The sequence below is a fragment of the Rhamphochromis longiceps genome, linkage group LG13 (assembly GCF_057381845.1).
Source record: "Rhamphochromis longiceps isolate RC_006_pf linkage group LG13, R_longiceps_female_GT1.1, whole genome shotgun sequence".
Classification (NCBI taxonomy): Eukaryota; Metazoa; Chordata; class Actinopteri; order Cichliformes; family Cichlidae; genus Rhamphochromis; species Rhamphochromis longiceps.
The window spans coordinates 15692327-15715960 of NC_140569.1; the positions used below are offsets into that span (position 1 = coordinate 15692327).

The 23634-nt window shown below is 40.5% G+C and overlaps 2 protein-coding genes across 3 annotated transcripts in view; one reads left to right on the forward strand and one right to left on the reverse strand.

Annotated features, from left to right (window-relative positions):
* The first annotated feature begins 1088 nt into the window (after positions 1-1088).
* On the forward strand, positions 1089-15720 carry bfsp1 (beaded filament structural protein 1). 2 transcript variants are annotated; one of them, XM_085427955.1, is made up of 8 exons: positions 1089-1551; positions 2439-2499; positions 4411-4506; positions 6174-6266; positions 11339-11506; positions 12706-12926; positions 13880-13971; positions 14183-15720. In XM_085427955.1, exons 1-8 carry the CDS (start codon positions 1187-1189, stop codon positions 15178-15180), a joined length of 2094 nt encoding a protein of 697 aa, XP_085284081.1. In that variant the 5' UTR covers positions 1089-1186; the 3' UTR covers positions 15181-15720. The 2 variants fall into 2 exon arrangements, with proteins under 2 accessions (XP_085284081.1, XP_085284080.1); XM_085427954.1 differs by having other exon boundaries at positions 11393-11506.
* A 969-nt stretch (positions 15721-16689) lies between these two features.
* The window catches only part of pcsk2 (proprotein convertase subtilisin/kexin type 2), a 29404-nt gene continuing 22459 nt past the window's right edge, over positions 16690-23634 (reverse strand). The window contains exons 10-12 of the mRNA XM_085427957.1: positions 23506-23606; positions 21944-22171; positions 16690-17976 (exon numbers count right to left, since the gene is read on the reverse strand). Of these exons, the coding sequence (XP_085284083.1) occupies positions 17487-17976; positions 21944-22171; positions 23506-23606 (819 nt within the window). The 3' untranslated portion in view covers positions 16690-17486. The remainder of the gene's footprint in view (positions 17977-21943; positions 22172-23505; positions 23607-23634) is intronic.

A 23634-nucleotide genomic window follows, 5' to 3' on the forward strand; every position in this document is an offset into this window, starting at 1 on the left:
TTTTAAGGCGTTGCACGGGTTAGCACCCTCATACCTTTCTGATCTTTTAAATTGGTACACTCCAATGTAGCTTGCCATCACCAATGTGTGAATGTGTGCGTGAATGGGTGAATGACTGAATGTAGTGTAAAGCACTTTGGGGTCCTTAGGGACTAAGTAAAGTGTTATACAAATAAAGGCCAATTACTCCTGCAAGATCACTGAGGTCTGCGGATCAATTGCTCCTGCCTGTCCCGAGGTCCAGATTTAAGCACAGAGGAGATCGGGCCTTTGCTGCTCCTAAATTGCGGAACAAACTTCCCCTTCACATCAGGACCTCACCAACATTGGACACTTTTAAAACCTGTCTGAAAACCCACTTTTACTCCATGACTTTTAAATCAGAATAAGTTTGTATTACTTTTATTTATCTTACTTCTTACTCAAATCTTTTAATTTTATGATTCTTTTTCTTAACTTTTATCATGTCTGTGTATGTTTTTATTTCTTTTGATTATCTTAATTGTACAGCACCTTGGTCAACATTTGTTGTTTTAAATGTGCTATATAAATAAATTTGACTTTGACTTTGAACAATTGACTATACTGGATATCTCTGTATCTACTCACATGGCTGCTGTAATTGCGTGAATGTTAATACATTTGTTGTGCAATACCTTTGAGGTTATAAACAAAAACAGAATCAATACCAACTTGTAAATATAAACATAAGCAGAATGAGTATCAACAAGTAGCCACTTTCGGCAGGAATTGTTCTCCACACCTCCCACAAACTGCACTACATGAAATTTCCCCTGTGTCCTGTGGTGTGCCAATATCCACGCTGCCAGGGATCTAGAAAGCAGCTGACTAAGAACCAAAACAATGGTATGTGACATCCCAGTGCTTTCGTGGGCTGGCCATTTGTGTTTTCTTTGTGGTTTTGCTTTGTCATCAACAGTATTGCTTTTCTACTTTCTGCCACAAAGGCAACAATAATCTCTGGAAGCCCCCAGGATCAAAGCATGCATGGCAACAGCCAGAGGGTGGTTTGGGGGGCTATTTCGCCATCAGCCACTACTGTGCAGCGCTCAGTCTAGCATGAGACAGCCAAGGGTGAGCAACCAAGTTTTCACACATTAAAGGTGCTAAGGTGGACCAAGCACTCCGGGAATACCACCAGCCCACGGGAGAGAAGCGTGCCATCATGTTTAAGACAAGCTACCGGCATGAGGTGCACAAGGAAAAGTATGAGCGCTCGGATATCTTTGAGGATGATGCTGAAGAATCTGCAGGTATCTCAGCCATCCAGGGCTGGGAGAGCCTCCAGGAGCTCAACAGCCGTTTTGCCCGGTACATCAACAGGGCAAGAGTCTTAGAGCAGCGCAATGCCGTGTTCCGCAAGCAGCTGGAGACACTGCAGCGAATGGAAGAGGCCAGCGGCTTGGAGGAAGCCTTCACAGAGCAGATTGAAGTCAACAGGCAACGCATTCGAGAGCTGTTCTCCGACCATGCCAAGCTGCAGCGGGAGCTGAAGGATGCTTGCCGCATGCTGGATGAATATACCAACAAGTAAGAGAGTGGGTAGTGGCTGGTGTTTTATGTGCGTAAGGAGTCAAACTTCTTCCTCAGATATGGAGTAATGAGAAAAATGTCGTTACTATAGAAATGTCATTAAAATGCTAATGAACCCAATACTAAGATGATGATGACAATTGTTGCAAGAAGCGTGGCATTTTTTAAAAAAGCCTTCAAATGATCCTATTCTATAAGCAAGAATTGGAATACGGCAGTCAGGAAAATTTGTTATAAATGGTTTAAATCATATGTGCTATACTGTGTCACTAGTAATTATAAAACACAATGTTAGACATTAAATTGTGATAATGCTGCGAACTGTATAAAGGAATCAGATTATATACTTTTATATACTTTTTTTCTTTTACCCATAACAAAAAAGCAACACAAGCAAATATCCATCCACCCATTTTCTAATGCTTATCCACTCCAGGGTCATAAGGAAAAGTCTCAAATGTTTGTGAAGTAAAGCCCGAAGTATATCCATGGCTCCAGTATACTATTAGGAAAACAAGGGGGAGGGAGAGAGCGAGATATTTCTTTTGTAAATAAGGTGAATCAGTTGATTAATTGGAACTGTCTAGAAAGGCCTTGTAATCATTTATCTGCAGGCAGTCTTGCTGCATTATTGATCAGTTAAGAATAACATTAACCAGCTTTGGTTGAATTAGCAGATAAAGGCAGGTGGATTTCAGCATGTATAATCGGGATTTTTTTACTATGACACATTACAAATACAACAGAGTTTGTTCAGCTATCCCTTCTCACTGTGAGCTTACCATGTCAGCAGGGCATTATATATAAATAATGTGGTGGTATATAGTGTAATCACTGCACTCTGGCTTTATATGAACACATAAATGAGTTCTTTTGTCATTCAGATACAGAAATGAATGTGATTATCAGGAGCAGCTTCGAGGCACACTGGAACAGTTAAACAAGGTAATATCTATAGTTAAAGCTATGTTTGTTTAAGCACCCCTACAAAAGGACATTTATGACTGCGTTTCAGTAAATGTGCACTGTTACTCTCTAACATTTAAGTGTGGAGCATGTGTAAGTAAAAATATAAAAACCTTCGCTGATGATATTTTGGAAAAATGAAAGTTTGCCTTTTTTCCAATGCATTCTTCTATGGGGCGCCGTTTGTAAAGTGAAACATGCTGAAATTAACGGCAACATTTTTCCACATTTAGCTCAAAACCTTACAAAAACATATTTTTTCGAGTAATTTTTTACAACATTTAGTAAAATATTTGTAACTTTTCATCAAATGTTAAATATTAAATCTAAATATTATATTTAAATCTAAATGTTAAATGTTAAATCTAAATGTTAAATGTTAAATCTAAATGTTAAAAGTTAAATCTAAATGTTAAATGTTAAATCTAAATGTTAAATGTTAAATCTAAATGTTAAATGTTAAATCTAAATCTAAATGTTAAATCTAAATGCTAAATGTTAAATGTTAAACCTAAATATTTAGGCTAATATGCAAATTTATTGTACGGATCAACGGAAATACCAAAATAAAAGCTTCCCGAAAACCTCTGGTGCAAAATTGTGTCTGTTCTCCTCCTCACTTCTCCCCGCCATGTGCTGCTTCACTTCTTGCCTACGAGCATGTCCAGCGATTTTGCTGGACATGTGCTGCAGCGATTGTGAAGTGAAGACTGCAGCTACTAAGAGTGCACTACTGCTGAACCTTTGGATGGCCGACAAAACGGATCTTCCGATGTTTTCAGCTAAATCGCCGGACGTGCTTTCTCATGGTCGGGTTATGGCTGAATTCCAGTGGAATGACGGTCCCGCCATAATAGACGTTTCACCCATGTGTTCCAGCCCTAAACCTAACCTTATCCCTAACTATAACCTTATTCCTAACCTTTACTAGCAGTTAAATGACGTAAAATAGTGTTTTCCAAATCGATCTTTAGAAAATGAACGAACATGTGTAGATTGAGTCCAAACGGTTCTCATGTGCTCTCCTTTTTCCGATGCCATAATTTAGGAACATGTTGGGTACCCGAAAGCATAAAATGTTGACAATTTGTCACCTAGCGAAAATTATTACGCTTTGGGAGTGAGAACGAACGTGTCTGACCACTACTGGCACACTTTTGCACCGGAGGTTTTCGGAAAGCTTTTATTTTGGTATTTCCGCTGATCCGTGCAATAAATTTGCATGTTAGCCTAAACATTTAGATTTAACATTTAACATTTAGCATTTAGATTTAACATTTAGATTTAGATTTAAATATAATATTTAGATTTAACATTTAACATTTAGATTTAAATATAATATTTAGATTTAACATTTAACATTTAGATTTAAATATAATATTTAGATTTAACATTTAGATTTAACATTTAGATTTAGATTTAAATATAATATTTAGATTTAACATTTAACATTTAGATTGAATATTTAACATTTAGATTTAACATTTAAAATTCTGTTTTAAATATGAAAAGTTACAAATATTTTACTAAATGTTGTAAAAAAATGACTTGTTTTGAGCTAAATGTGGAAAAATGTTGCCGTTAATTTCAGCATGTTTCACTTTACAAACGGCGCCCCATATTCTTCTGTATTTTAAAAATTGACGAAAAGCAGAACCACAATGAAAAGATATTTCATCTGAAAAAAAAAATATCAGTATAAAGGATCAGATATAATTCATTTAGATTGAAAATACCAGAGCGCTACCACTATGACACTTTGTGGGACAGTAGAGAATTTTCTTCATTGTTATTTGAATGCAGTCTGCCACTGATGTTTTTGTTAAAGAAAAAAAAATAACATTGTGGCACTCAATTATTTTTTCCTCTCTTGGGTCTCTTTACCTGCAGGAGGCTGACAGCGCTCTGCTGAGAAACCTGGAGTACCAGATCCAGTCTCAGTTTCTGCAGGATGACATCAGTTCCACCAGAGACAGACACAAGAAGGTCAGTACTCTAATGGGAAATGATCAAAGTTAACCTAAACCAAAAAAAGGAAATTACTTATTGAGCTTTGCTAACTACTAATCCTCTTAAGATCTTATTTAATCATACATGAAGTATTCTCAGCAAGAAGGCAGTAAGAGCTCACTGAGATCTGACTTCTATCCTGGCAGTGAATAGTATTAACAGCCATCATAGCGACATAGCAACGAAGCATGTTTGCCTAAGTCACCGAGATTACTATATTCTATTTCATATTTATCTCCTTTTTTATATACATGGCAATATCTTTTCTTGATTGAATACTATGATTGCTACTTGAAAGATTTACAGCGCACCAGATTCTCCTGAGGCTAAATGTAGTCTGCAAAAGCACTACTTTATTAAACATTACTAGAATAACATGGACTTTTTTCTGCATATTTACACGAGATTATCATTGCCTAACTCGTGTTTAGGGTTCATAATTAGCAATGCCAATACTTTAGTTGCTATCAGCAGATATTATACTGCTGAAAAAAAGAAAACGTAGAAAAAAGGCAAAGTCATTGTTGTGCTTTGTGCATTAAGTTTCCTTCAAAACTAATTTGCAGTAACAAATTATGCAAATTTAAAGGGAAAATAAGCAAATGCTGTAATGACGTGGATTAGAGGTTTCTCTAAAAATGCTCTGCTTGTTTATGCCATGTGTCTTTAAAACATTGATTAAAATGGTTAAAACTCTATAAAACACAATTTTTTTTATCAACTACAAACAAAGAGCGCTCATATAATAACCCCCTTTCAGTGTTTAATTACGCTCTGGCATCTTGAAATTGTTTTTTGACAACATAAATAAACTCAAGAGAGTTTTTTTGGTCTCGATTTATTGCCTATTCCCCACTCAGTCCTGTTCCTTTTGACCAGGCAGCCCACCTCAGGCTGCAACTCTTTGTTGTGACTCAAATCCTTGAAATTATTGCCAGTGGATATATTATGATGTTCCTGGGGATTTGTGAATTTACTGTCGGTGATGTGAGCGCGGAAAGTATTGCTCAGAAAATGCTCATCATATGACTGCAAAGCACATAGAAAAAATAAAAATAGACCCTCTTTTGTGATGTAGCAATAGCTAGAAGGTCCAAAACAATGGGTGCAAAAACACTGAAACAAAACAAAACAGCATACTTTGCACAGAATTTCATGCCTAAGCATTTTCTCTCCTTTTTACTTTCACCCAGCGGCGTGTTTGGTAATGAATTAATACATGACTCTGCAATACTGAGATCATGAGCAGATCAATGGGCACTACTGTCAGTGTATTATGTCAGAAATAATAGAGTCCTCTCACATGAATATTGGGCTTGTGGTCTCGAGCTTTGAAGTATCCTTGTGGAAAGACTCTGAGCTCAGCCTATTACAAAAGGATTTGGACAGAAAGTCTCGGCCATGCTCGAAGTAAATGTTGTGCCATTTATAAATACATTTCAGCTAAATGAAAGCCTTTTATCAAATATTTCATTTTCAGCTGATTTTCAATAGATTGTGATAAAGAAAAGAGAAAGGTTTGTTAGCTGAAGATTTTAGTCTACAAAGTGGAAGAGTTACAGATTTATTATTTTTATTTTCATTCTACTTTTGCAGAGTTTTCTTACTAAAACTTTCCTTTTATATTGTCTTTCTCTCCATAGAACCTCGCAGAGATCCAAACCTATGTAAACATTTTAAAGCAAATCAACCAGACGCTCCCCCTTGTTCCCAATGTGTCAGTTGGCATCTCCGAGGTGAGGTCACTAATGCAGTCATTGTGTGTGTGTGTGTGAGTGTGCATGGCCCTCCCTGGGGGAGAAGATGGTGTTTGCATGTGTGCCAGCCCCGGCTACATGTCTGGGGTTGATGAGGTTACTGGCTTCTCTGTCCAATTGGTTGCCTGTGACTGCATCTGTTTTTGTATACGTGTGTGAGTGCATGTGCAGAAAGCACAGGAGAGAGACAGTCACAGTGCCATCCAGACACATTGACAGGCCTGCAGTATGAGAGTGTCAGGGCACATAATGAAGCAAATGCTGTGAAGAACGGCTGTGCATGCTAATTTTCTAGTAGCGGCGCCACAGTGACAAGCGTTTGTGTGGCAAATTGGAGATTTATTTATATAAACATTTCTCAGAGGCATGTTGACTCTAAATGCAGAAATTGTTTAATTGGTTGGATTAAGTCTCTGCGGGTACTAACAAAGAGCCACAACTCTTGGCTCTGCTGTGCTGAGCTGACATCCAGTGGAAAATAAAGTGTAAGCAAGTGGGCATGACTTGTGCATGTGTGGCAGTTCCAGATGTTTCCACAAAAGACAAAGGAGGACACTGATTGCTGATGAAAATGGAAACTGTGTGGCCTTTGGAATTGACAGACCACTTTGAATTGCTAGATATAATTTTGTTGCACATGTACAATGACAATAAAGGGGTGTTTTATTTTATTCTACACTCTAGTCTAGTCTATTATATTTAACTGGGTTGAAATGGGGGTATTCTTTCTTCTGAAAAAGATAAATGAGGGTATTCTTTGGGGTATAGTCACCCTACAGGGAGGTTTCAAGAACATCAAATACATATATACTGCAGATTACTGAAACTACCAGTTTGCCCAGTAAGACTTTAATATGTCACATTGTATTTATGTTGTCTTTCATGTCATCTTGAGCTCTAGAACTCAAAGCATGTCTTTTCAGAGAAATATTTGCATGGCCATTTTTTGAGAAAATTGTGAGACATCACTTCTCCTCAACAAAACTTTAAATCAAATCAAATCAAATCACTTTTATTGTCACATCACATGTGCAGGCACACTGGCACAGCACATGCGAGTGAAATTCTTGTGTGCGAGCCCCACAAGCAACAGAGATGTGCAAACACAACAACACAAACGAGCAAAATACAAGAATGGCCAACCTGAAACTAATAAATATATGTACAATATATAATAGTGTATGCATTTCTGGATGTGTATACTAAATATTTTCCTGTGTGTGTGTGTGTGTGTGTGTGTGTATACACATTTTTACAAATTAAATAGTAAAAAAAAAAAAATAATAATAATAATAATAATAATAATAATAAAATATATAAAATATACAGAGTTGAATATGTGCAAAACAAGTGGCATTTATATACAGTGTGGAGTGCATAATGTTGAAGTTCCAGTAGTGAAGCTGAGGTGTCTATGACGTGTTCAGCAGTCTGATGGCCTGATGGAAAAAGCTGTCTCTCAGTCTGCTGGTACGGGACCGGATGCTGCAGAACCTCCTTCCTGATGGAAGTAGTCTGAACAGTTTATGGCTGGGGTGACTGGAGTCCTTGATGATCCTCCCCGCTTTCCTCAGGCAGCGCTTCCTGTAGATGTCTTGGAGGGAGGGAAGCTCACCTCCAATTATCCGTTCAGAGCACCGCACTACTCGCTGGAGAGCTTTGCAGTTGTAGGCGGTGCTGTTGCCATACCAGGTGGTGATGCATCCAGTGAGGATGCTCTCAATGGCACAGTGATAGAAGGTCCTGAGGATGCGGGGGCTCATGCCGAATCTTTTCAGTCTCCTGAGAAAGAAGAGGCGCTGCTGCGCCTTCTTCACTGTTTTGTTTGTGTGTACTGACCACGTAAGATCCTCAGCCAGATGTACTCCAAGGAACCGGAAGCTGCTCACTCTCTCCACAGCAGCGCCGTTGATGGTGATGGGGGTGTGTACTTCTCTGCACCTCCGGAAGTCCACTATCAACTCCTTTGTCTTTGCGACGTTGAGGGTGAGATGGTTGTCTTGACACCAGTGGGTCAGGGCGCTGACCTCCTCCCTGTAAGCCGTCTCATCACCGTTGGTGATAAGACCCACCACTGTAGTGTCGTCCGCAAACTTCACAATGATGTTGGAGCTGTTAGTGGCTGTGCAGTCGTAGGTGTAGAGTGAGTACAGGAGAGGGCTCAGTACACATCCCTGTGGAGCACCAGTGTTCAGTGTGATGGGGGATGAGGTGATGCTGCCCAGTCTGACCACCTGGCGTCTGTCAGACAGGAAGCTAAGGATCCAGCTGCAGAGGGAGCTGCTCAGTCCTAGATCCTGCAGTTTCCTGTCCAGCTTCGAGGGAACGATGGTATTGAATGCTGAGCTGTAATCTACAAACAGCATTCTCACATACGTGTCTCTCTTCTCCAGGTGTGACAGGGCAGTGTGTAGTGTCAGGGCTATGGCATCATCAGTGGACCTGTTGTGGCGGTATGCAAACTGTAGAGGGTCCAGTGAGTCGGGTAGTGCAGAGCAGATGAAGTCCCTGACCAGCTTCTCGAAGCATTTGCTTACGATGGGGGTCAGGGCTACAGGTCGCCAGTCGTTCAATGAGGAGATGGTGGAGGATTTGGGTACAGAGACGATGGTGGCCATTTTGAAGCAGGCTGGGACTACAGACAGAGAGAGGGAAAGGTTGAAGATGTGTGTGAACACTCCAGCCAGCTGAGCCGCGCATGACTTGAGGACGCGGCCGGGAATCCCGTCCGGACCAGTAGCTTTGCGCGCGTTCACCTTCCTGAAGCACTTCCGCACATCCTCCTCAGACACAGTGTGCGCACTGACGTCATCCGCGGTGCGCACACTGTCCGGTCTCATGGTGTTCGCTGCGTCGAATCTAGCGTAGAATACATTTAGATCCTCACACAGAGAGGCCGTGGTCTGCAGTGTGCTGGTTTTCCCTCTAAAGTCTGTGATCGTGTTTAGTCCCTGCCACATACTCCGAGGGTTGTCAAACTGTTGCTCCACCCTGTCCCTGTACTCACGTTTGGCTGCTTTGATCGTTATCCGGAGTTGGTAATGTGCGTGTTTGTAGTCCGATGTGTTCGCGGAGGCAAAGGCGGTGTTCCGTGCCGCCAGTGCCGCGCGAACATCTCCGTTAATCCAGGGTTTTTGATTTGGGAAGGATTTAACTGTTCTGGATGGGACGACATCTTCCACGCATTTCCTGATAAATCCACAGACTGAGTCTGTGTATTCATCAATGTCTCTGGCGGCCACGTGAAACATTTCCCAGTCCGCGTGATCAAAACAGTCCCGCAGCGCAGACTCCGATTGGTCCGTCCAACAGTGCACCGCCCTCCGGGTTGGAGCTTCCTGTTTCAGCTTCTGCCTGTAGGCGGGCAGGAGCAGGATGGAGCAGTGATCTGATTGGCCGAATGGGGCGCGGGGGAGGGCTTTGTACGCATCCCGGAAAGAGGTGTAACAGTGGTCGAGTAGCCGGTTTCCACGTGTGTTAAAAAGGATGTGTTGATGGAGTTTTGGTGAGACTTTCTTCAGGTTTCCCTTATTAAAGTCTCCGGCTGTGATAAACGCTGCCTCTGGGTGTGCGGTTTCCTCACTGCTGATCGCGCTGTACAGTTCCCTGAGTGCACGGTCAGTGTCGGCTTGTGGGGGAATGTAAACAGCCGTAATAATCACTGCTGTAAATTCCCTCGGTAGCCAGAATGGCCGGCACTTAATCATCAGGTACTCCAGGTCCGGTGAGCAGAAGGATTTGACCGGGTGCACGTTCGCATAATCACACCAGCTGTTGTTGATCATGAAACACACACCACCGCCTCTGCTTTTCCCAGTAAGATCCTGTGACCTGTCCGCGCGATGCACGGAGAACCCCGGTAGTTGTATTGCGGAGTCCGGTACCTTGTCCGATAGCCAGGTTTCTGTGAGGCAGATCACGCAGCAGTCCCGCATCTCTCGCTGGAATGAGATCCGTGCCCGAAGCTCGCACAGCTTGTTCTCCAGAGACTGCACATTAGCCAGTAATAAACTGGGTAACGGTGGTCTGTTAGTGCGCCGTCTCAGTCGAACCAGAACGCCAGATCTTCTCCCTCTGCGTCGGCGTTTGCGGCCTCCAGGGCCAGAGAACAAAGGCGTCTCAGGTGAGATGAATGGGGGGTCTGCAAACGGAGTGTCCGTGTTGCAAAACTTGAACTCCGGAAAGTTATAAGAAAGACCGTCTTTTATGTCTAGTAAGGTTTGTCGGTCGTACACAAGGAGACAAGTGCTGCTCGTGAAAAAATAAAGGAAAAGTAAAATTAATAATATTTATTGGTAGCAGTAATTAGTTTAAAGTACATGTGAAGTGTTTTGTATGTTTCTTGGTTTCTTTTTAGTTGTTTTGAATGGAAAAAATGAAATAAACGTATTTCTCTAAACCTTTAAGCTATATAATAACAATTAAGCTATTCAGTCTTATAAATGGATGCCTTTTAAAGGACAGAGAAGCACACCAGCTTGTGACTTCAGTGATGCAGATGTGACTGTCTCTATCTTTCAGGCAAGATTAAAAAAAAACCCATTCTGGGCACATTGTGAGCCAAGCTGATCTCTGTATACTGTATTTGACTAACTGACCTGCCAGCTGTTTGAATGCCTTGCCATGAATGTAATGTGAGTAACTATGAACATTTATCAGATCCCAATTTATCTTTATTTCTACTTGCAGCCTTTAGTTTAAGATGACCTAAAAAGTGTAAATTTCAGAAACGTCCTCTTAGCTTAACCTGTTATTGACAGCAGAACAGCCGTACGTATTAGAGATTGTCAGAGTAGTACAGACTTTTACTGCAGTAGCTGATGATACGTTTCAAGTATGGATTGGAAAAAAATGTACAAATGTTAATAATGTCACTTTCAACGACAACAGCAGAAAAGCCAGTAAGTATTGAAAATTACAAACTGTTAGATCTAAAAGGAATGCATTTCAAATTAACATAAAAAGCCACAAAATTCATTGAAAATTCCTTACTTCGGGAAGAGAGACCTTACTGCTGGCTAAGTATGTGTGGTATTACCTTCATTTTGTAGAGACACACTGCATTTGTCTGCATGTCTTCACTGATTTGTGCTCCATGTGTGAAGGAGCAGGAGAAGCTGTTGGCCCAAAAAAAAGTACCAGTGCTACAGAGTCAGCTGGAGGAATACAAGAGTGCCCTCTGCCAGCTGCAGGCCCAGAAACAGCGACTACAGACTGAGGTGGGTCACCATGACAACAGGAGGTTTCGCCTTAATTACATCATGTTTTTTCTTTTTTCTTTTATTTCCTTTGCTCTTTTTTTTTATTGCCAAGCTGATATTTATAGAAGCACACAAAAGGATTTCTCAAAGGAGCCAAGAGTGTTTTTATTAGAGGAAAACTATATTCCACAAAGACCAGTCCAAACTCCCAGTGGCTGCTGTAACTAAGCTCACTTTTAGAGTTAACTGATGATTCATTTGGTCTAATTCTGCAAACATTATTCAGTTGCAAAATACACATCTGAAAGACTACAATATCACACTGCTCATTATTTGATTTTTCTCAGACCAAAATTCCAAAATCAGAATTTATTCTGATATCTTTGCACATTTGAAAAGCTGCATTTTGTGTGCTTTTGTGCTGCGTATGTATTTCCTTGTCTAATTAATCAATCCTTTCCATTCTAATGCATAGAGTGGGCTGTTATACAATTTATTTACAATAGTTTGCATTTTTCAGTATATATATATCAATCCACTGTTCTATAAATTGTGTTTCAGTCTTTTTTTTTCTACACTTGGATCTGTAAGATATCCATATCAGTGGACATCCTTAGATATACATACAACTCCCGCTCTAAGTGCAAAATCCTGGACTGAGAAATAAGGATCCTTTAAAGCTATTCTAGTAAAATTCAAAAGTTGAAACACGAAGCTTGAAATGGAGGTTACAGGTTCCCTTTAAATAGGTTTTCACCTAACAGCGTCATTATGTCACAGCAAAAGATGCCGCAAATGTGCCAGTAGGTGTCAGCAACGGCCCTGCTATGGAAGATTAATAAGCTAAAAGGTAGAGTTTTGTCAAAGTAGTGTGTCCTTTCATGAAAGAGAAACACAGCAGTGCTTTATTTCAATAGCACAGATAACTCAAAAATAAATATATTGTCTGCACTGATTTCAAAGCACGTTCTTTCATCTGGCTGCGTTGCTTTTGATATAAAACCTCTGCTATATGCACAAATAACAATCTTCAGTCAGCTTTCGTTATGCACTTTACATACCTGTCTATTTGATCCTGCAGGTATAATAAAGATGCATACAGTGGCATTTAGTTCATTCTCAATATTTCTTAGACACATTGCATTACCGCTAATAACGTGAATTTCTCCTTGAAATCACCCTTGTCTATTCTTCTCTGCCTCTTTCTATTCTATCAGAGTACAATGTTGGAGCAAGCCATCAAAAACACCCAGGAGAGCTATGACGATGAGATCCAAATGTACAATGAGAAAATCGAATCTCTGCGGAAAGGGATTGAGGAAACTGAGAGGTCCTTGGATAAGTACACCAACGAATGTCGCCACCTGGCAATGTATCAGACATCCCTTGAGAATGAGCTGGAGAGGTACAAGAGGATCATTGAGAATGAAGATAACAGGTAAGCTAACACCACTTTGCTTCTATTACACCTAAAGACACACTCGCACACACCTGAATGAGAACATTAGTTGCTCACTTCACTGAGTGATCACTAACAAGAATGTCACATACTGCTGGTGCCCAGTAAATCTGATACAGAGCAATAAATTCATTTAAATGAACAAATTATCACATGGCTAAAAAGGTTTAATCACACAGTCAGCGTGAGCATAGTCTTGCAGCTGCTAAAATAAATGTAATTTAAAAATAATAATAATAAATTTTAAAAAATAAATTAATTTTCTGAGATCAGCATAGATTCAGGCAGTGCACACTTCTGTAAATATGATCTCTCTTAGGACCCTACAATAATAGAGAGAAACAATCAGAGAGCCCTCTATGAGAAAGCCTTTGGCAATGGAGCTGTTTTTATTAACAGGCTGAGAAGTGATGGGAAAAAGAAAAGAAAAAATAGAACACGTTCAAAACAAGACAAATTTGATGTACCTCTTGCAAAATATCCTTTTAATTGTGTGTAAAAACTTCAAAATGTAAAACATTAATACTGTCATGGGTAATTTGTAATTGGACAAGTATTTTTATGTATCACCTTTGTGGCTTTTTTGACACTTAAAGCCAAAACTGCCAGCATAACTTCCAGGGTCACTTTCTTGAAAGACCTTTGGTCACTTGGCCTAAGGCGTCAATGGAGGTTAGATTTGCTCCTTGTGACACTCAGTAGGTTTATTTTCTCTGCACAATCCACCAACAGATGGCACCGTGTGACAACAAATGTGTCCTTCCTTACCAGCTCAAGGCTTTTTGTTTTCATGTAAGATTGCCTATATTTAGGTCATTTTATGTGTTATGTGTTATTTCATACTTTGAATCATATGAATGATCAGGTTCCCCTGCACAGGAAAACTGTTCAGAACATCACCGTGTAACAATTTACTGCTCCCTTTACTGTAGGTTGAATTCAGCAATAATTGGCACTCCCATTACCCTGCTTACCCCTAATTACCGCTACACTCCCAGATCTACTGCATCAAGCAGAGGGAGAGGTAAGATCACCAAGAACATAAAACATAAAACAGCTAGTTTCAGTCGCAGTCGTTATAGTTGAGACACCAACATGTGTCCTTAAAGATTATGTCTAACAAAAGCAATTTCCTTATAATATTTAGAATGTACAAAGATTTAATAGTGCTGGTGTATACATTTTTAAATTTTATTTATTTATATCTAGTTGACCTAAACCTCATTTGTGTCTAGATATCACACAGGCTATTCAGGAGATCACCAGTATCAAGCCACGACAGAAGATAATGGTTAAGAAGGGCCTGAAGAAGAAGGATCTGACCCCAAAAGATGTGATGGATAGTGGCCAGGAGGAAGAAAACAGAGCCAGTGGAGAGGGTCCAAATGAAGAAACGAAGGGGGTCAAGTCTGAGGAGGTGCAAGAGGAGGGGGTGAAGAGAGAAGAGCAGAGACCTGCTTTCAGTGGAGTGTCTCCACAGGATGTTCCAGATGGAGCTCAGATTAGCAAAGCCTTTGACACTCTCTGTAACATTGTCAGAGAAAGAATGAGGAAATACAAGAAGCCTGAACCAATCGCTGATTTCTACACCAAGGGTCGTTATGTGCTTGTCACCGGTGACGGAAGCTACCTAGATCCCTGCTTCTACACCTCCACACCATCAGCTGGCCACATCTTTGTTACTATCAGAGATGGAATGATGGCTCCCTATGAACCTTATGGGCGTGACACACCATCCCCTCCACCTCCTCAACCCATGATAGATCCTAGGCCTCTCAGTCCAACCGTGCCCACCTCTGGAGGAGAAGGAAAGGAGGATAAAAAGGGTGGAATACAAAAGGATAATGGAGAAAAAGGTAAAAACAACAATAGAGAGCCTCAACCTCACTCAAAGGAGCCAAGACCAGTATCTCCACCCTCTGGCCCAAGCTCTGGCCCCAAAGATCCCACCCCAGGTGCTAAACATCCCAAGAAAACTAGGGATGACAACGGCCCAAGCGGGCCCACTCCAAAGCCTGCACCTCGTGGTGCCAGCACCAGCTCCAGTTCAAGTTCCAGCACTAGCACCAGCACCAGCTCGACTAGCTTTACTCCAGATGCCATGACTTACGAGAAGGTGGAGGTTGTGGAGTCTGTGGAAAAGTTCTCCAATGGCCGCAAGATGAAAGGTTATGAGGAAACTTCCGTGGTGGTGGAGACCATGATTGAGAAGTCCAGCAAGAAGAAACACTGAAACCATGTCACCTGACATAAAGGGTCAGAAAACCAGGACCCTACATGAGACAGGTTCTCTAGCTGGAAGATAATATTGATACACTCGGACTTCATAACCACCACTGTTTCTAAAACTACTGTTTTAACTCTAATGTTCTTGTCTCTTAGGGAGACCATCCACACATAAAGAGCAACTAGACATTCCTGCTTTGATAAACATTGCTCTTCCATTTGCTTGCAGTCTCTGGTCTTGCGTCCAGAATATGTTTTGCTGGTTCCATAAGTACTGCTGTTGTTGTTCGAGATATTCACCCATACTCATGCTGAGTCCTTTACTGTCTGAAAACTTGGAACAATGAAAAAAACAAAGCGCCACCTATAAAAAGAGAGAGAAAACACAAAAAACTGAAAACAAAAAGCTGGGCCACCCTTTTTGAACTATGTCTTAGAACTCTGACCTTCCCCTTTTTAGCTCAATTGTTCAATTGGATGCCACTGCCTGCCCTCAGCACAATTTTGCTGTGTATTAATTTGCTTTGATATATTTAATAATAAAAAAGACCCAAACATCAATTGATACATTGTTGTGTTTGCCTTCACATAACCAACATGTAGCAAGCACCTTATACGTTCTATTAATATATGATAAAAGTCTTTTTTACTGGACATTGTAGGTGCCTTTGAACATTTACAAATGGCTTAGAAGGTCTTACTGCAAAGGCTGCAGAAAAAAGAATAATAGGATTTTTTTTAATGTGACCTTACCTTGTTCATAATGTAAGACAATTGTAGGAGACAAATATGATACAGAGTATGTAAAACACTTCAGAGAAGATTTCTAAGACGTATTTGAACAGATTAGTCTGAAATCTCACTTTATAAAAATGTATATATTACTTGGATTACTGCTATTAATTGTGCTAACTTATTTGAGTAAGATTGAATAATGGCTGAGATAATTAAAAGTCTCCATGCTAGTAATGGTCTTTTTCCACATTCTCTCCTCATACATGAACACTGATTTAAATTTCTGCCCAACAGAGGAAGTGGAAGTAAGCTGTAAAAGCAATTTACTGACATTAGATTTTAAGAGCAACAGTTGCTTACTTACATACCGAACTGCACACTGAAATTAGCACAGGCATTAGCATTCATTTTGGATTATGAGGCAGCCTGATGAATGCATATCTGATATTCACATTGCTTTTAGTTCGGGTTGCATCTGGGTAGCTAGTTCAGACAATTGCTAACTTTCTGCTCTTTGCTGCTGCTCGTTTTTCATCCTGAAAGAGTTTGTTTTGTAGGAAAGTAAGTGTTTTAGCTCTCTTTAGACGATCCTTATTTACATCCTAAAACATATGTCCAGAAAACACTTTATTTACTGAGTGAAGCCTCTTTGTTTTAAATATTTACAGTCAATAGGCTGTAAATAATTTATATGACAGTGATTTATTGGTGCTACATTTTGCTTCTATAAATAAAGGAAGTGTCTATAGTACCTAGGCAAGGAGCCTTTTAGGGGGGTTATTCTGTTTATTGAACAGCACAATACAGAATGAAAGAAGCCTGGGAAAGATTAGACGATTTCACTTGTTGATGTGTTTTACAGTAGGGTGACTGCTATCCCACGGTGATCCTGCCTGTGCTCCAGTTTTAGTGGAGCACAGGCAGCATCATGTAACCGAGAATGGCTGGTTTTCTACATGCATTCACTGTATTTCAAATCACTCAAGTGCTTTAATAAACAGCTGAATAGATTTATTATAGTCCATCAAAGATTATGAAATATGAACTGATGACTACAGGCTGCAAAATGAATTACACATTCTTTCCATGTTTATATAAACAGTGCATGTCACAAAAATATAAACAGAAAGAAATAGCACTGCTCTGTTTGCAAGATATTAAACTTTAAGTAGAATGGCACAGAAAATCATTTACAGTCACAAACTGTACAACATTTGGCAGAAGAGAGGTGTAGGGCAGTTAAAGCAAGAGCATGAAAGAGTGGCTTGTGTTTGCTTTATGTACAGTTCTGTAGAGTGTAAAAACCCAAGTGATATAGTTTGTTTTCTCTCTATAGAATAGATTATTGAAGGTTACACTTTTATCATGACTGGATTACAAGAAACATTCATCGAAGGGGCTAATTTTAACATCTGATAACAAAAATCAGAGACAGGAGAGGAACGGAGGTAGACCAAAGGGAGGATAACAAGGGACTTAGGAGAACTTAAGAGATGCAGTGAAATTTTAGAGAAGGACAGAGCGAGACTGCAGAAGGAAGATAGGTGATAGGTGAGCTGGCAACATGCAGATGGGATTCTAGTTGTTTTTACTGAGCAAACTCTTCAGACTTCTCTCTACAGCCTCATCCAGCTCCTCCTCCAGCTCCTCCTTTTTGGACATGGCCAGTTTGGACTGATAATCACGTACTATCTGGTCTATATAAGGGGCACTTTGTGTTCCGTGCAGCATGAGAGTCCACTCCTTCAGGACCCCTCGCTGTGGCTCGTCACCCTGAAAGCCCACCTCAAGGACCCAGGTCCCACGGGGGTCCTCTCCCCAGGTATGCGTGGTCATGAAGGGCCACTTGTCAAAGCCCACCTTGGAGTCATCATCACGGGGCCTTCGGCTCAACAGTATGGATTTTGTGCCCATTGGTGAGGTCATGTTGATGTTGAGGTCACCACGGCGGCTGGCATTGACAGTGACTACAGTCTGAACATGCTCCAGGTAGCGGACAAAGTTGTCCTTTCCCTGACAGGCTTCAGTGGTTATGGCCAGCACCAGCTTGTTACCAGACTGGATTTTACTGGGGAAGAAGAATCAGATTGGAGAAATGAAAACTACATGTTAGAGAAACATAGCAAAGTAACATAACAGCTATGAAAGAGAATGATGAAACAAGACCATGTAGTATGTGTAGTAAGTATTATATGGCCCTGGACAATGGCACTGGGAATCCCTGAATGTAATCGTGAGAGAACAGGTGAAAGAACCGTTACCTTTTACCTGCTCTTATTTTAATGTTCCAGTAAATACAGCACCTGACCTATTTTTTCAATAGAACCAGCCAACCCTGGCAAAAAAAGGAAGCGCCTTTTTTTCTTGTTCCCTCATTGCACAAAAGCATTCATGACTGTCATGTCTGATTAATTTACTCTGTACTTTTTTTGTTGCAGTGAGAATAATATGCTCTTTGGTCAACACTAAAAGACCACATACATGATATTCTAGAAGTAACCAGTTTGAAATGAGTCTAAAGCTTGTTTTCCAAAATTTAGAGCACAGATGTCATAATTTCTTCTTACTCAGTAATTTCACAGGTGTTCCCTATTTGCTAAATTGACTGGTAGTTGCATAGCACCTTTTTACTACAAGTCTCACACAGTGCTTTTATTCTAATAGACGTCTATTATTGCATATGATCAAAATTTCTACTGATTTCTAGGCTCATCATGAGATTTGCTGTTTGCTATGATAGCTGGTTTCTCAAGTGTTGTCGCTTTTTGGTTGGTAAGACATACTTTTATAATTCCCTGGGTGATGGGAAGAAAGAGTGGGAACACAGCAGGGTAGGGGTGGTGGCCAAAGGCTGTGAAGAGGCTTAATAACATTATTAGAGGCTAAGGCCACATCACAGCAGTGGGAAATGGGCCTGGTTTAGGGGGTGAAGAGAGGGAAGCAGAGAAGAAACACAGAAACTGAGAGAGAGAGACGCATGGAACAGCATTCAGTTTGAAAAATGATTAATAGGGCGCTATGCAGAGCACAGCGAGGTGAGTGCAGTGGTGAGCTGATTAAGTAAATTGCTATTCCCAGAAAAACAGAACAGCTCGTAGCGCAGTACTGCACAACAAGTTACACCCTGTGATAAGAAATTTGACATAGCCAAATATAAGAGCTTTGTTTTTTCTCCATCAACATTAGAAGTGTTATATGTAAAAAGCCCATACTGTAAAGAAGAAACACTTCTTTAAAAACATGTAGTTAATGTCTGGATGTACTACAACAGCTTTTCTTGGCATCTTCATTTTTAAAAGCATTATTCTTGGGGAGTTAACTCGTGATTTATTTTTTTATTACAGCGTGTGCATATGAACCTAAAAAGGGGATCTTGTATGCAGCAGCTGCATTGTGCCTATCAGTTAACATGCAAGAATAATTACAGCAGTCGGCCGTGGAGCAGGGACAGAGATGCCTCTGAAGGGCAGGACCAGTGGAGATTAAAAACAAACCTGCCACACAGCGTGGCACTGTGTTCCAGCTCCACTGATAATGAGAAGTTCTCCTCCAGCAAAGTAAGCTGCAGCGAGCCCGAGCAGCTATCAGATCAGTGCTGAGAGTGTGTTTGCTAGAATGGCGATGTTAGTGTTTATTGCTTTTCTCCGCTGATACAATATCATCAGAGGTGGGCTTGTTGTAATTATAGCTCTACCACAATAGAGGCAGCAAAAACCCTGCAGTGCTGCTTTGGAAACAGTGAACTGATGAAAAATATGGCACAGCCAGTATAGCTTTCAATACACCACTCAAAAGAAGAGAGAGGTTTCTTTTGGAGCTTCTTACCTATGAACATCACCCGCTACTCATTTTTCCCTGAGATATGAAAACCTTTTTCATCTCTGTGTAAAAAATAGGTTATTTTTTGTTTGGGGGTTTTGTTTTGTTTTTTGCACTGGAAGCTTAAATATCCAGATAATAATGGCAGTGTAAAGTCACCAGCACTCTGTATAAGAGAGCAGGTTCTTTCCACCATTTGCATGTGGTCTCTCCAGGGATGCAATAAAAGCTGTACCATGCTCTTTTTTTTTATCTGTCACTGAACTCAGGGGAGGGACACACAGACACACAGACACACACAAGCACACAAAGGAACATTTTCACACCATGTTGTCGTGACTGAATCGTCTGTGAAGCTCTGATTAGAGACCGAAATAAGGTACTGTGGGTGTTGATGGTGGAAGAAAATACAAAGACGGACTGCATTCACTCAGCTTTTTATCTTCACCCACACACTGACACTTTCACAATACATGTTAAAGCATTACTTTAGGTCACACACATCTACACAAATGTACACCTCCGCCAGGATTGATGGCATTTCCAGGGAACTCCAAGCCTACTTGTGTTGCTCTAATTAGAGCAAATAAGAGGGATGGAGGAAACCACCAGGCATCGCACACTTAAGCTCAAAGCCTTACGATATGACAGATGAATGGATACCAGAACCCTTGTGACTGGTGCAGTGGTGGGGACAGGGGAATCAGAGGAAGGAATTAAGACAGAGATGGAGATTGGAAGCACAGTGAAGTGAAAGCAAGGCTGTAGATGGACAAAATACAGGGAAAGGTAATGTACTAATGTAGTGAGGATAAGACGAGAGGGAGGACGCATTAACTACAGCTGCATCTGTGAAATATGAGGGCAGAGACTGAAGCTGCCAGAGCTCGAACTGATGTAGTTAACATTATTTCATGTGAGAAATGCATCATGCTTAGAATGATATAGTCATTTTGAAGGAATCCCATCCAAAAAACTATATTGCCTCCTTCCCGCCAACTCCTGATGTAGCCACAACTTGATTACGCACTCAGACATATGACTCATAAAGGTTACTTGTAACAGGCATGCAGTTTTAAGCATGTTACATATTCCCTTCTGTGCTTTAGTAATTCTGTTGCTAAAGATGCTCCCCAGACATTTTGTAGACATAGATTTCTTGTGAGTGCACACTGGGAAACAACAATAGTAATGGTAACATTAGCAAATTAAAGGAAAACCAACAAAATTTTAAAGGTCTCGTGGAATCTCCTGGAGACAAGGACCAAAGCAGTTGTTTTAATGGTGGTGGAGTAGAACGTTACCTTAGACATCAGGTTAAAATCTCGCTTAGGTTGTGATATAGTTCACTGTGTACTTCATATTATTGCCATACTCAAACATTCAGTGACTGCTTGTATCCTATGGTTTGGAGTATTGACATCCTGGAAGAGACCACTCCCAGCAGAACAGAGGTGTTCCATCATAGGATAAATATAATTATCATCCATAGCAACTTTGTATTGATTTGTAGGAAAGCTTCGCACCAATGACACATCTGGACCCAAACCATGCCAGCAGTTCCCCTACCGCTCACCCTCACGGCTTTAGAGAACCACCATATCACCTTTCTCCGTAGGCGATTGCAGGCTTTTCCTTTATTTTGTCCCCTATCTGTAGTTGTATTGACACAAAATCCTTCTGGTAAGTGCAGACTTCATGATGTGCACTCAGTCACTTCCCTTTAACAGATAAATTAGTCATCTGGTAAACTGAGCACATACATTATTCTTCGCGATGAAGGTCAAACATCCCAGGGAAGTAAAATTAGCAAAACTGTCACTATCAATCAAAACAAGACAACACTAGACAAAATGCTCAAATCTATATGACCACTTTAGATGTTTAATTTAAGATGAAATTTAGAAATGTAATTCCTCCTCTACCAGGGTATTCAATGTTGATCTTTTAGAGGTTCAAGACCAGCAGAGACTGATGACCCAATCCAAACATTACAGCATCATGAAGTAGACACTCCCTTTGCAATGTTTTATTGAATTGGGCCATACTGGGATTACCCAGTAATTATTTGAGTGTGTCTTTTGCACTCAGCAGGGTTTCACTTTTAAACTTTTGGGTAAAAAAGCAGTTTGAGATCGTGGACTATACAGCGTACATATGTAATATGCAGCATTTGGGGCACAAGAAAATGCAGAATAAGTAGAAATGTGACTCACTGGACTTCCTGAATGGATCCAGCTACACAATGAAAACGCTCAGGCACAGTTTTCCATTCCTTTGCCATTTTCACCATGCCACCAGCATCCAGCACGCCATAGCCGAAAAGGTGATTGAACTCGAGTCCCACGCCATTCCTTCGCCACTGGTGAACTTCGTCATGGAGCTGGTTTCTCTTAGAAGTTAGGACTGACAGGTGCTGCATGTCTCTCCATGTCAGGTTAGGGCTGTGGATTGACAGTCATGAGTGCACATATGACAAAGGCAAGGGGGGGAAAAAAAGAGTGACAGAGAAGAGACAGCATTGTAGGTTAGCTGTGGTAGGGCTAACTAGAAAAACACGGAAAGCTTAGTTACAAGTAGTAAAAGCAAAAGAAAACAAATGTTACATTTGTAAACATTTCTGATTCGTGGGTTTGCTAAAATTAATTCAATTATCTAAAACATCATAGAGTCTATGCTTGGAGGCAGAAGGTTGCTTTTGTCTGTGTCTCCCTCCATTATATTGGCTGTGTGTAGTGACAGCTTTGTTCTGGCTGACTCACTGACTCCTGCTGCTGCACGATTCAAGTGTGTTGGGGCAGTAAAAAGGCTCGTGGGTTATTTGCTGCCGGACAGGGTGAGCATCCGCTCCTCCCAACAGCAACATCATTATTGTGTGTGCAAAGCAAACACCATTTCTTTACTCAACTTCACTATCTGGTGTTAGTTAAAGGCAAGAGAATCTTGTCACCCTTTAACGTGAGAAATGAAGCATCTGAGAAAAGGAAACGTCTCCCCTCGAGGATTATAGAAGCTGTAATTCTCCAGGTTTCATAATAATGTGTGGGTGGGTTTGCTTAAGTGTAAATGTTTTCAATTACTTTCTGATCCACAAGGATCCTTTTCTTTAGAACTAATGAAACTCATAAAGTGAATTCTATCTTGTAATGGAGTGTAAATGGCATGATTGACAGATTTAGTATGACACATCAAGAATGGAATCCATAGATTGCAAAGATTAGCCTCCAGACAGAAATATTTTCAGCAAGCTAAGATAATAAGTGTTGTTTTATTTGTTTGGTTTTTTTTTGGTATCATCTGACATATATGGGAAAGTACTGAGACCTCTTAAAAGAAAATGAACTGAATTTCTTTTAGCCTTGCACTAAGGTATAAAGAGCATTGATCCAGGGTTATTTGTGCCGTTGGTACAAACATACATTGAGTCTGTGCTCTGTGGGCGTTAGAGTGAGTGCAGTTTTTCCTTTTCACAGTTGTGATAAATAAGCAACTCTGTGAAAAGTGGAGAGATTATTTGTGCTCTCAAGGAGTTTAGATGCACACAGACAGAGGACGTTAAAGCCATTACTTCAGAAATACACAAAAGCTCGAGGTTGTACTTAAAAACAAACTGAAGATTGTCCAGATCTAATGGTTAAAATTATACCTTGTGATTATCACTTTCTCCAGCAGAGTGAAGTTGAATAAGGAAACCTAATTATGTTTTTATACAGACAGTCTGTCTAAATCAATAATCGCAATTATTATAGCACTTTGAAAGGACCAGTAGAGTACATACTTAGCCTCAAGAGCCAGAGCAAAGACACCAGCTGCCTCTGGCGCTGCTGCTGAGGTTCCCGAGTGACGCAGTGTGCAGTTCCCGTACAGATCTGTAGTAGCCTAAAATAATCACAAAAAGGCAACTTTA